Here is an 11,963-nt window from a genome sequence, read left to right as displayed (position 1 = left end):
AGTTGACATGACCTAATCGGGAATGCCACAGCCAAGAATCTTCATCCGTCTTAGACAACAGACACCGTAGTTCACAGGTTTCAGGAATAATTTTATACAACCTATTCATAGACCTCTTGACTTTTATAAGAAGATTTCGCAATTATCACGTACCCACATATAGTCACAACTAATTTTGATTTTATTTCCTTCTTTCGATAACTAGCCAATGCTAATTATATTGCTACAGAGTGAGGGACTATAATATACCTCTTTCAAGAATCATTGTTCTCCTATTTTGCACTTGATTCCTATAGAGCCTCACCCTTTTATGTGGACCAATGATCCGTCTCCAAACTTCACTTGCCCTGCTATTCGTTCATCCAAATCCCTGAATTTTTTTCGTTCCCTAGTCATATGGTTGTTGGCCCCGTTATCCAAATACCATAGGTTTGATTCTATTCTTTTTCCTTCTCCATCTTGAACTAGTTTAAGTGTCACCTTCTATTTGTTCAATAACATCATATTCTCTCCTTTGCCTTCGCATTCTATTAAAATCAATGCTGGTTCATCTGGAATTTCAACAATGTTAGCCTCCTCCTTACTTTCTTTATCACATCCAGGTTTCCTACAATCTGCAGCAAAATGTCCGAGAATGTTACAATTGAAACACCTTACACGGCTCCTATCACGTGTGCCTCGATTATATTCTCGTCCTCGAAACCTTTGTTCCGTTCTAACTCTATTTGATCGCCTGATCCACTCATCTCTAGTGAGCAATAACTTGCTCTCCTCCTTCTCCTTCTTCAACCATTCCTCTTCAATGAGAAGCAACTGACTCCAAGTATTGTCGCCCTGTCCTCAAAGCCTTTCCTCATGTGCTTTCAAGGAACCGACAGCCTCATCTATTGTCATTGTATCCAGATCTCCAAATTATTCAATGGTGGACACAATCTGCAAGAACTTCGGGGGTACTGCTCTTAATATTTTCTTCACGACATAAGCTTCAGCTACTGCCTTCCAAGTGCATGAATGTTTGTCACCATGCCTGTGATCTTCAAACAGAAATCATCGAGAGAATCTAAGTCCTTCATGCTTAGTGACTCGAATTCAACCTTGAGCATTTTTATCTTTGCATTCTTCACATGTTCCGTACCCTGACACATTACTTTAATTACCTCCCAAACTTCTTTTGTAGTTTCTTTCTCAGCCAGTGAAAGGAGAATATCTTCGGGAATACTTTGATAAATAGCTGCCATAGCGATTTTATCCATCTTGTCATCGATTGGTATCTTTAGATCTTTAGGTACCACTGCATCCCAGAAGCCATGGGTCTGCATATATACCTTCATTTTCAGAGCCCATGCTGTATAATTACCTCTCATCAACATGGGGTAATTCAAACTAACCGCACTGTCTTTATTTTTCCCTGGTTCCATTGTCGACACTGCTTTTGGCATGTACTTGGGCATCAACTGTTTGAACCAAGTGCTCCGATACCAGATTGTTGGTTATACTTGTTGTGTTTATTATGAAAACTGAGAGAAAACAAAAGATGTGCTATCAAATAGCATAGTTTTTATTAGAACTGCAGAAGAGATATTTAAACTGAGTACACAGAAAAAGCAAGCTACAAACTAGGGAAAATAACTAAACTCCGAACAAGTCTCTACTACTGAATATTATTCTTGTAATCTCCTAAAAGCACGCAACTATTCTAAAAGCAAGCAACTACTTCACACCTGTAGACTGAGTATAAACGCATGGAAACAAAATATAGCAAAATAAAATAAATACAAGTTTAGATTAAAGGAACCAACAAAGATGAGAAAGAGAGAAATTATGATATGTTTCAGATAGTACATGTACAGAAGTAGAAATATAAAATGTGTTATTAGAAATACAAACTCTTAACTTGTCATCAAAGGCAAAAATTGCTGCTATTAAATAAACCTAGCAAGGTACAATTACTCAACCAAGCAAACTATCATCGGAGCACAATAACTGAATCACTTATAATTATCTATCATCGGTAGTAACTGACAATAAAAAAAACAGGTAAGAAAACTGGATATCTAGATGGCTTGGTCACTGTTTGTGAAAACACGATACACATCATGATACATGTCAATTCCCATGTGCTCTCCCACTTAAAAGTATATAAGCCACAATAGAATGCATTAAAACCGGTCGTATTTAGCTAAATACCACCGCTGGTGGTCATATTTAGTTCAATACGACCGGTTTTAGACCGGTTGTATTTAGCAGTTTTTCTTGTAGTGGAGGTTAAGTGTGGTTGTGAAATGGACAACAAATTCCTTACACGGCACAAAGAAACATTTGGCATAAACATCAACACAGGTAAAGGTAATAGCAGATACATAACATAAACATGTCAGTTCTCGTATGCTTTCCAAACATAAGCTATAGTTTTTTAAATAGAAAATAATTAGAAAATTTGTAATGAGGGGCTTATGCTTACATTGGATGTAGGGTTGCAACGAAAGGATATACAGGAATAAATGGAGATTCACTGACATAAAGAATTGACCCACCGTTAACACCGTTCTATCTGAGCTCAGATAGCAGCACCTCAACTTTCTTTGGAGATTATACAGAACAACTTAGCCAGAGATATTTACAACAAGAGCTACAATTTGGGCGTGCCATCTTAATAAAAAAAACATGAAATCATCGTAAGTGTTTAAGACATGAAATTTTTGGTTTGCGCTACAGTTGTATGTAGGATTATGTGTGATTAGACAGATTAATGAATTGATTCAGGAGCCAAAAATGGCTAGAAACCTGGAAAAAAGCATATCGCTGATTTTAATATTTTTGGGTTATTCATAATTCTGAGTTATTTACGACGGTTGTTCATAATATATTCCGTCGTAATGTAGTAATTTTCTATATTTAATTTGACAACCAAGAGGATCCCATATACTAAAATACGACGTTTTTGTGTCTGAAGTTAACAACATACGATGTTTGTTTCGCTCGTAAGTTTATTTGTTATTAAATTGCTAAAGTGGATCTCGGTGCTTTTACTTATGATGAAATGCAAATTTATGATGAATATTTGAACTTACTACTCGAACAAGAACAAAAGCAACGGAAAATTTTCATCGTAATCGGTTCAATTTGACAATTTCAATAAAAAAAGACCATCATAGATGCCCCTATTTGTTGTAATGAACATTAATAAATAATAATCTCACTAGGTGATATATCAAGATAAAAATTACACTAAAAAACTATATAATGTGTCTAGATACACACAGTGAAGTAATACATAAAATGTAGAAAATCTAAAACTGACTAGACACGGTGTCTTCTCAAATTTTCAGCAAGTAGTTCTATTATGTAAATTAAAATGCAGATCATACAATATTCCTGTTACATTTCATTGCTTACATTCCTTAAAAATTAAACATAGTAGAAACAACGTCGAGAGTGCTGATGTCAACTTATTCCCCCAAATTATTCCCTGTGAAATGCAGAAAAACATTTTGTAGTCAATAATATAATTTTAATTTTTCAGAAAAAAATATACATGAATTTGAAAACAAGAAACTCTGATCTGTAAAGGTAATAGCATATACATAACATAAACATGTCAGTTCCCATATGCTTTCCCAACATAAGCTATAGTAAATTAAATAGAAAATAATTAGAAAATTTCTAATGAGGGGCTTATGCTTACATTGGATGTAGGGTTGCAACGAAAGGATATGCAGGAATAAATGGAGGTTCACCAAGATAAAGAATTGCCCCACCCTTAATACTGTTCCATCTGAGCTCAGAAAGGAGCACCTCAACTTTCTTACTTTGGAGATTATACAGAACAACTTTGCCAGAGATATTTACAAGAAGAGCTGTGTCTTCTTCCCCTTCTCCTCTCAGAACGCTTAATATTGAATGGATGGAGTGACATTTCTGCAGATTTCCCCCATTCCCAAAATCATGTGGTAATGAAGAAATGAGATGATTAATATGTACCCGGTGCTTTATAACCCACTTCATAGTAACCTCATCCAACTCATACACATTTAAATTTTTTTGTGCGCAGTCTACGACACAAACAATGTACAAGTGCCCATTAGATTCAACAAAATGCCTGAAGCCTGAACCAGAAGCCTTTGGAGGAAAAGAGATTTTGGTCAAATTCTTAGCTTCAATATCGAAACGATAACAAGATTGCGTGTTTATCACAATCCAATAAATAGCACCATGGCAATACAGTCCCTTTCCGTATTGCAGCTCATGTCCATCCATAGTAACATTAGTATCTTTCCATCTACCAGTTTCTGAACTAAATATCATGAATTTAGATGTAACTACTCTCGCTATCGACGCTGTAGCACAGATAACTTTGTAATGGGGTGATACCAGAGGGTCAAAAGCCAAAACAAAAGTAACAATCCATTCATAAAATCTAGAATCTAATTTGGGTGAAGGTACTGATTTGATTTCATTGGTAACTAAATTTCGAACATAATACGCTTTCCTATCCCTTTCGAAGGAGTTGAATCTAAATAGATTCAACCCATTACAAGACTGTATCATCCTCATGACAGTTTCTCTAGAGAGCAAATCCCTCCAGTAGTTTATTGGAATACTTTCAGTTAGTACAGCAGGATCTAAACAAAGAGGGATCTTACCTTCAGAATTAGAGCGAGATATGGAATAAACTGTATCTTCCATTGAGTCAGCAGGGTTGTACAAGTGGAGTCCCAAAGGAATGCGTGAGCTAGGGTTTTCAAGAGTGTGGCGGCGCCCGAACTGGGGATCGGAAATTAGGGCACACCATTGTTTAGAGACTGATTTGAATCGGACCACTGATCTGACTGGAACACGAACTAAAATCAGACCGAGAAAGAAATCGTTGCCCCCTATTAATTCTGCTGATGCTGAACACAATTTTTTAGATTTAAGGTTGGTCCTCATCGTTTCTGCTCAACTGACGGCGGCTCTGTATTCTGATAAAATAAAATGGCAATATGCTTGCTTTCTTTTATATACCCTAAGTTTTTTTTCTTTCTGTCTTTACTTAAATTATGTCAAAAGTATTACAACTCATTTAGAGTTTTTACAAAAAAAACCTTTTGATAAAAAATAGTATTTAAATAAAATTATTTCATTTGGACATGAAATTTTTTTAATTTGTTGATAAATAAACATTAATTTTATAATTTATTCATAAAACTAATATTTATCTGGTCATAAAATAGGGCACCATTATAATGTGCAAATATAAAAATATTGTATTACTTTTTGTCAATACTTATATTTTTTTTAATTTTTTATTAATTACTTTTATTTTGATTACATATTTTTGTATTGCTAAGTTTTTTGTAATTTTTTACAAAAAATCAAGAAATATTGTATCATAGTTAAAATGACTTATATAAAGTTTTAATATAAAAAATAAAAATGGACACAATGTCCTACTAAATAATATTAAAATATAAATATTTTATAAGAAAAATTTGTCTAGAAAAAAATATACATAAACCAATGAACATTATTGATGGATCAAAATAGAAATGTAATTAAACTCTAAGTTATTTTTTATAAGATAAATTTTTATCCAAAAATTGAAGACAAAAAGTGAAGGAAAGTGAGTGATTGTGATATTTTATTGTAAAATATAATTGAAGAGCGACCGATAGGTTCTTCAATTATGAAATGCATAAGAATTTGTTTAAACTATTTCACGCCATCTTCAAGCTAGCATCCAATCTTGTTTCCACAAGGGTTAGAAGTAAAGGTTTCTCTCCAGGAGGGATGAATGGACTAGTAAATCCAGGGGCGCGAGAAAGGGAATGGCGAGAAAGGGAAGATTGATATGACTATATAGGAAAAAGAAAATTAGTGGTCAGGTGAGTTGCTCACACTTATTTTGCTATTGATGTGCAATATAATGCTAATAGAGTACAAGTTGATGAAGCCAACAGGGGAAAATATGTCTTTACTGATGGCTAAAAATCGCATTTGGGGTGCGAAACTTTGATACTGAATCACAGTGGAAATGCAGGTACCAGGCTCGAGATGGATATCGAGGTTGACAAAGACTTGAACTGAACTGATTCCAGGAAGGGAACGGAGACTGGTGTCATGCTTTTCGGGGTTAAAATTGCTTAAGAGGGTATCTAAGATTTTAAATATTTTATTTAAATTAAGAGTATAAATCATAAATAACATGTAATTTATGTATGTTCTGAAAAAACTAACAATGGAAATAACTGAAAAAACACACCTAAAATAGGCGACCGATGAGGTTAGAGACATCCCCCAAGTGTCGACGTGTCAAGGAGATCGGGGAAGTGGCAACAGTCTTCCAGGTATTTTGTGATAGTATTGTGATGGTAATTCAGTTTTGAAAATTGTAAACTTATTCGCCGGTAACATCATAAGTTCATGTATAAAACACTATATGCATGTCATTTATAAAACACTATATACACGCCATGAAAGAATATCTAAGTTGGCGCAATTGGGTCATAAACATGTATATTCGTATATTCTTGCCCAACATAAACTCAAGTATATATACAAACCATAATAGAATGCAAAACAAGAAAACTAAGCTTAACAACAATTGTAAATAAAACATAAAAATAATATTATTGGTGAATCTTATCTATTTCAATCTATTTTAAGTGAGATGCGAAGAACGTTAAGACCTCAAAATTTTTTAAACTTTTCTCTCACCTTACTGACAATCACTAAAAGAAACGGGGCTTTTTTGAAATGGTTTATTCCGACCGATGCAAAAAATGATAAAAACTGACCGCACAAAAACATCATTCGGGATTGACAACACAATTACAACCGAAGGACAAAGACGGTCGACCACAGTCAAGATTTTTATATAAGAATCTTACACATGCTTATACTTGTATACAAATATAAATAATAAAATCATATTTTTGGGCCCTTATTCCGACAAGGCTAGTGCGATCGCATTCCTTATGGTTATACCATATAATAATTTCATTTCTATCAAAATTTCAAGCTATTGGTTTTTAAGAACTCTTATGAACACAACTTGTTGCATTTGAAAGATGAGGATTTTTTTCATTGTCATGTTTATGCTATTACTTTTGGTCAAAAATTATCAGTATGAGATAGAATCCTTGCTTCGGCCTGCTACTACCCCTCCTCAATATACATTCATTGTATTGGGATCCCCCGCAGCTCTTAAGGTGAAATTTTAGTTGTGATGGATGATTTTATCATATTTGAGCTTCCTAAACGCCTGTCACCTAGCCACGGGAAGCAATTTTAGCCATCTGGTTTTCCTCATATTCCTTAATAACATACGCCATTTATTGGTAAATTTTTATTTTAATACGGATATTCGTATGTTGGCTAGTTCTGTTACCTTATCTTTTCCTTTTATTCCTAGATCATTTGACAGTAAAGCCGGCGAGATAACATTATGCTACTATTGATAAGTTTTCGTTGGATTGGTAATCCCACTTAAATGTTTTGTGAGAAGTGATATGATATTTTAGATTTTTAGGCTACTTGCGACCAACATTGTTTCTCAAGAAAAAAACATCAATACATGCCATTCAAAATTAGTTTCATTGACTAAAAAAAACATATAGATGATTGAGTAAAAATATATATATATATATATATATTTCCTAGATTCCCAAACATGAGGATGGCATAAGCTGTCATTCAAAATTAGGTAATTAGTTTATAATAAAGGGAACAACAAAGAAACAATACATACTTAAATTAAGTAAACAATTACAAATGGCAAAGTCACTAGTTACTAAATTATATTATGTGGATATATAAATGCAACTAACAAAAATCATATGCAATAGATATTTTTTGTGCACTATTTTAAATATATATTTTTTTATTTTTTTAAAGAAATTTTTTCTAGTAGTATTTATTTATAGTTTGGAAAGAATTGTTTTCTCTTTGCTAATGATTTATTCACGGCGACAAATATCTTTTACCTAAATTTAATATATATTAACATAATTAAATTGAGCTTATGTAAAAATCTCAAATATGTACATAAGCACGGCTCCCAAAAAACTATGCAATTAAGAGTAATGATGTCAAACAATATGTAATAAAAATTCATACCAAGAATATGGCAGAAGATATAAAAGTTTAAAATCTCATTCGGGGATAAAACCTATACAGGCACACAACTCGATAAAACCTATAAAGGCACACAACCCAAAATATACAGGAACTTAAAAATTCTAAAACCCAGTAATGGTGCACAAAGGTCTATTTTCAAATTTTCTGCAAGATGAAGTTCTACTACTTTGTAAATTACCAAATAGCTCAACGTTTACCAAACAACGAAACTGGATAATGGTACGAGACCCCTTGGGCCATTTATCTTAACTAACCACATATCATCCGTATTACTTTCAAGTGCAAGTGATGGCAACTTATTCCCTTATTTCATTGGGATCTCCCATTGCTCTTATTCCCTCTCAAAAACAGAAACCATTTTACAGTCAGTAAAGATTGTTGGTTATACTTTTTGTTTGTTATGAAAATTGAGAAAAAACAAAAGATGTGCTATCAAATAGCGTAGTTTTTATTAGAACTGCAGATGAGATATTTAAAGTATACAGAGAAAGCAAGCTACAAACTAGGGAAAAAACTGAACTCCTAACAAGTCTCCACTACTGAACATTGTTCTTCTAATCTCCTAAAAGCAAGCAACTATCCTAAAAGCAAGCAACTACTTCACACCTGTAGACTGAGTCTAAACGCATGAAAACAAAATATAGAAAAACAAAATAAATACAAGTTTAGATTAAAAGAATCAACAAAATTCTCCCGTAATCTAAACTTGTTCAGCCAGCTCTTTGATACCAAGAAGTCAGCGCATTTTTTCGAACTTGATCACTGGAAATGCTTTAGTTAAGATATCAGCTCGTTGCTTGTCTGTACTAACATATTTGACAATGATTTCACCTTTCTCAACACATTCACGGATAAAATGATAACGAATGTCTATATGCTTACTACGTCCGTGAAATACCGGACTTTTCGCCAAGTCAATTACAGATTTGTTGTCAATATATAATACCACTGGACCCGTGCTCTCTCCAGTAATCTGAGTAAGAAGTTTTCGCAACCAAATAGCTTGGCAAGCTACAGCAGTGGCGGCCATAAACTCGGCCTCGTAAGAAGATAATGCAACACATCTTTGTTTTTGAGAAACCCAGTTATCAGACTTGCATTCAAGTAAAAAACCATTCCCCCTGTACTTTTCTGATCTTCAATTTGGCTTGCTAAGTCACTATCTGAATATCCAGTCACCACATTATTCCCACTGTTCTTCGTGTAAACTAGACCAAAATTTATAGTACCCCTGATGTAACGCAAAATCCTTTTAGCAGCATTAAGAAGTAGTGATGTAGGCTTCTCCATGAACCTGCTTATTATTCCCACAGAGAACGTGATATCTGGTCTTGTATCAACCAGGTATCTTAACCCCCCAACTAAGCTCTTGAATTGAGTTGTGTCTATAGGCTGACCACCCTCGTCTCTGCCAATGCTTTCCTTGGGGTTCATAGGATATTTGACTGGATTGCAATCGCCTAGTCCGGCTTTCTCCAGTCTTTTTCTAGCATACGCCGTTTGTCTAATCTCAATGCACCCAACACTCTGCTTTACCTCCATTCCCAGGTAGTATGAGAGCTTTCCAAGATCACTCATCTCAAATCTTCTATTCATTTGCTCCTTAAACTAGTTCATAACAGTAACACTTGTACCTGTTAAGAGTAAATCATCGACGTAAACTCCAATAATAAGAATTTCTCCTTCAGCTTTGTTGGTGTAGACAGCATGCTTGTGAGGACATCTTTCAAACCCCAGTTCTTCAAGGCATTTATTTAACTTCTCGTACCAGGCTCGGGGTGCCTGCCTTAAGTCATATAAAGCTTTTATAAGCATGTACACCAAGTTTTCCTTTCCTTTCTGAAAAAACCCATCAGGCTAAGACACATAAACTTCTTCCTAAATATCGCCGTTTAGAAAAGCCGTTTTGACATCAAGATGGTGAACTTCCCAGCTATGTTTGGCAGCGAGAGCAAGGAGTAACCTTATAGTTTTAAAACGTGTGACAGGTGCGAAGATTTCTTCGAAGTCCACACCTTGTTTTTGGACGTACCCTTTGGCAACAATTCTTGCCTGATACTTCTGAATTTTCCCGTTTACATCTCTCTTTATTTTATAAATCCATTTCAAACTGATCTGCCCAGGTGGCAGTTCTGTAAACTTCCAGGTTTCGTTATTCTCAACTACATCAATTTCCCTTTGCATTGCATCCCTCCAGTTACGATCCTTCACAGTTTGTCCATAATTCATGGGTTCATCAACACCCATAAGCAGTAACTCATCATCTTCGAGTTCAACCACCTCAGTATTAGCATAGATGTCACTGAGACTTCTGTAGTTTCTAGGCTCACTACTCATTTCAGAATCTGTAACTGAAACGGAAGAACTCGATGTACGCATAGGCTCAGTATTCATCGAATTAGAGTTTGTGTCACTATCAATCTCTGTATCATAAGAGACATTAGAGTCCTGTTCTGATGCATTCCCTCCTTCATCATAACTACGTGCTCCAAAAATAGTAAATATCTTCATTTGTTCTTTTGTAACTTCCTCATTTTCATCCCAGTTCCAGTACTTTCTTTCTTCGAAAAAAACATCTCTACTGATATGAACTGATTTGTTGATGGGATCATATAGCCTATAAGCCTTTGTTCGAGGCTTTTTCCCAAGATGAATGACTGGCTTGCTTCAATCTTCAAGTTTTTTTATGGAACAACTTGGCAATCTCATGTATGCTAGGCAGCCAAAGACACGTATATGACTAATAGTTGGTTTTTTCTCAAACCAAGCTTCAAATGGAGTCATTCCAGAAACAGCACATGTGGGTAGATGATTTAATATGTAAATCGTATGTCGGATAGCTTCACCCCAAAAAGTACTTGGCAGGTGCATTTGTTTCAACATACTTCGAGCCATCTCGATCATGGTTCTATTTCTCCATTCCACAACACCATTTTGTTGTGGCGAGTAAGGCGCTGTGAAATGCCTCTTAATGCTAACTTCGTTGCAGAAGTCTGTGAATTTTTTCGAACAAAACTCGCCACCACGATCCATCCTGAAAGTTCTAATTCATTTTTCTGGCCCATCCTCGATTTGAGCTCTGAAGTTCTTAAATGCTTGAATTGCTTCATCCTTGCTTTTCAAGAGATATGCCCACATGACCCTGCTATAATCATCAACCAAAAGGAATATGTATTTGTTACCTGCTGTCATGGGTGGTGACAAAGGACCACATAAATCTTTATGAACCAATTCTAGAGATTTCTTTGCAGCAAAAATAGATTTAGATGGAAAGCTTTTCCTGATCTGCTTTGTCATAATGCAATCCGTGCATACATCTTTAGGGTGAGATAACTTTGGCAAATCATGCGCCATTTTATTTGAATCCATTAGCATCATCTCCCTAAAGTTGACATGAACCAATCGAGAATGCCACAGCAAAGAATCTTCATGCGTCTTAGACAGCAGACACCATGGTTCACAGGTTTCAGGAATAATTTTATACTACCTATTCATAGACCTCTTGACTTTTATAAGATGATTTCTGCAATTATCACGTACCCACATATAGTCACCACTAATTACGATTTTATTGCCTTCTTTCGACAAATGGCCAATGCTAATTATATTGCTGCAGAGTGAGGGAATATAATATATCTCTTTCAAGACTCGTTCTTCTCCCATTTTGCACTTGATTCCTATAGAGCCTCGCCCTTTTATGTGGACCAATGATCCGTCTCCAAACTTCACTTGCCCTATTATTCGTTCATCCAAATCCCTGAATTTTTTTCGTTCCCCAGTCATGTGGTTGCTGGCCCCGTTATCCAAATACCATAGGTTTGATTCTATTCTTTTTCCTTCTCCAT

At 35.0% G+C, this 11,963-nt stretch overlaps 2 protein-coding genes across 2 annotated transcripts; both read right to left on the bottom strand.

Annotated features, from left to right (window-relative positions):
- Positions 1-483: 483 nt before the first annotated feature.
- LOC141661245 (uncharacterized) lies at positions 484-1,418 on the bottom strand. The gene is made up of 2 exons (XM_074468231.1): positions 1,023-1,418; positions 484-834 (listed from the first exon to the last, which is right to left on the bottom strand). The coding sequence occupies exons 1-2, from the start codon at positions 1,416-1,418 to the stop codon at positions 484-486; spliced, it is 747 nt and encodes a 248-aa protein (XP_074324332.1).
- Positions 1,419-3,372: 1,954 nt separating this feature from the next.
- LOC141662140 (F-box protein At5g07610-like) lies at positions 3,373-4,935 on the bottom strand. The gene is made up of 2 exons (XM_074469187.1): positions 3,686-4,935; positions 3,373-3,469 (listed from the first exon to the last, which is right to left on the bottom strand). The coding sequence occupies exons 1-2, from the start codon at positions 4,927-4,929 to the stop codon at positions 3,463-3,465; spliced, it is 1,251 nt and encodes a 416-aa protein (XP_074325288.1). The 5' UTR covers positions 4,930-4,935; the 3' UTR covers positions 3,373-3,462.
- Between the last annotated feature and the right edge of the window lie 7,028 nt (positions 4,936-11,963).

This window comes from Apium graveolens, chromosome 5 (genome assembly GCF_009905375.1).
Source record: "Apium graveolens cultivar Ventura chromosome 5, ASM990537v1, whole genome shotgun sequence".
NCBI lineage: Eukaryota > Viridiplantae > Streptophyta > Magnoliopsida > Apiales > Apiaceae > Apium > Apium graveolens.
This window is presented reverse-complemented; position numbering and strand designations above follow the sequence as displayed.

Coding starts and splice junctions, on each gene's coding strand:
- LOC141662140 (XM_074469187.1), bottom strand. CDS start 4,929: ATGAGGACCAACCTTAAATCTAAAAAATTGTGTTCAGCATCAGCAGAA.
- LOC141661245 (XM_074468231.1), bottom strand. CDS start 1,418: ATGGAACCAGGGAAAAATAAAGACAGTGCGGTTAGTTTGAATTACCCC. Junction 835..1,022: donor GTTTGAAGATCACAGGCATG/GTGACAAACATT, acceptor CTTTGAGGACAG/GGCGACAATACTTGGAGTCA.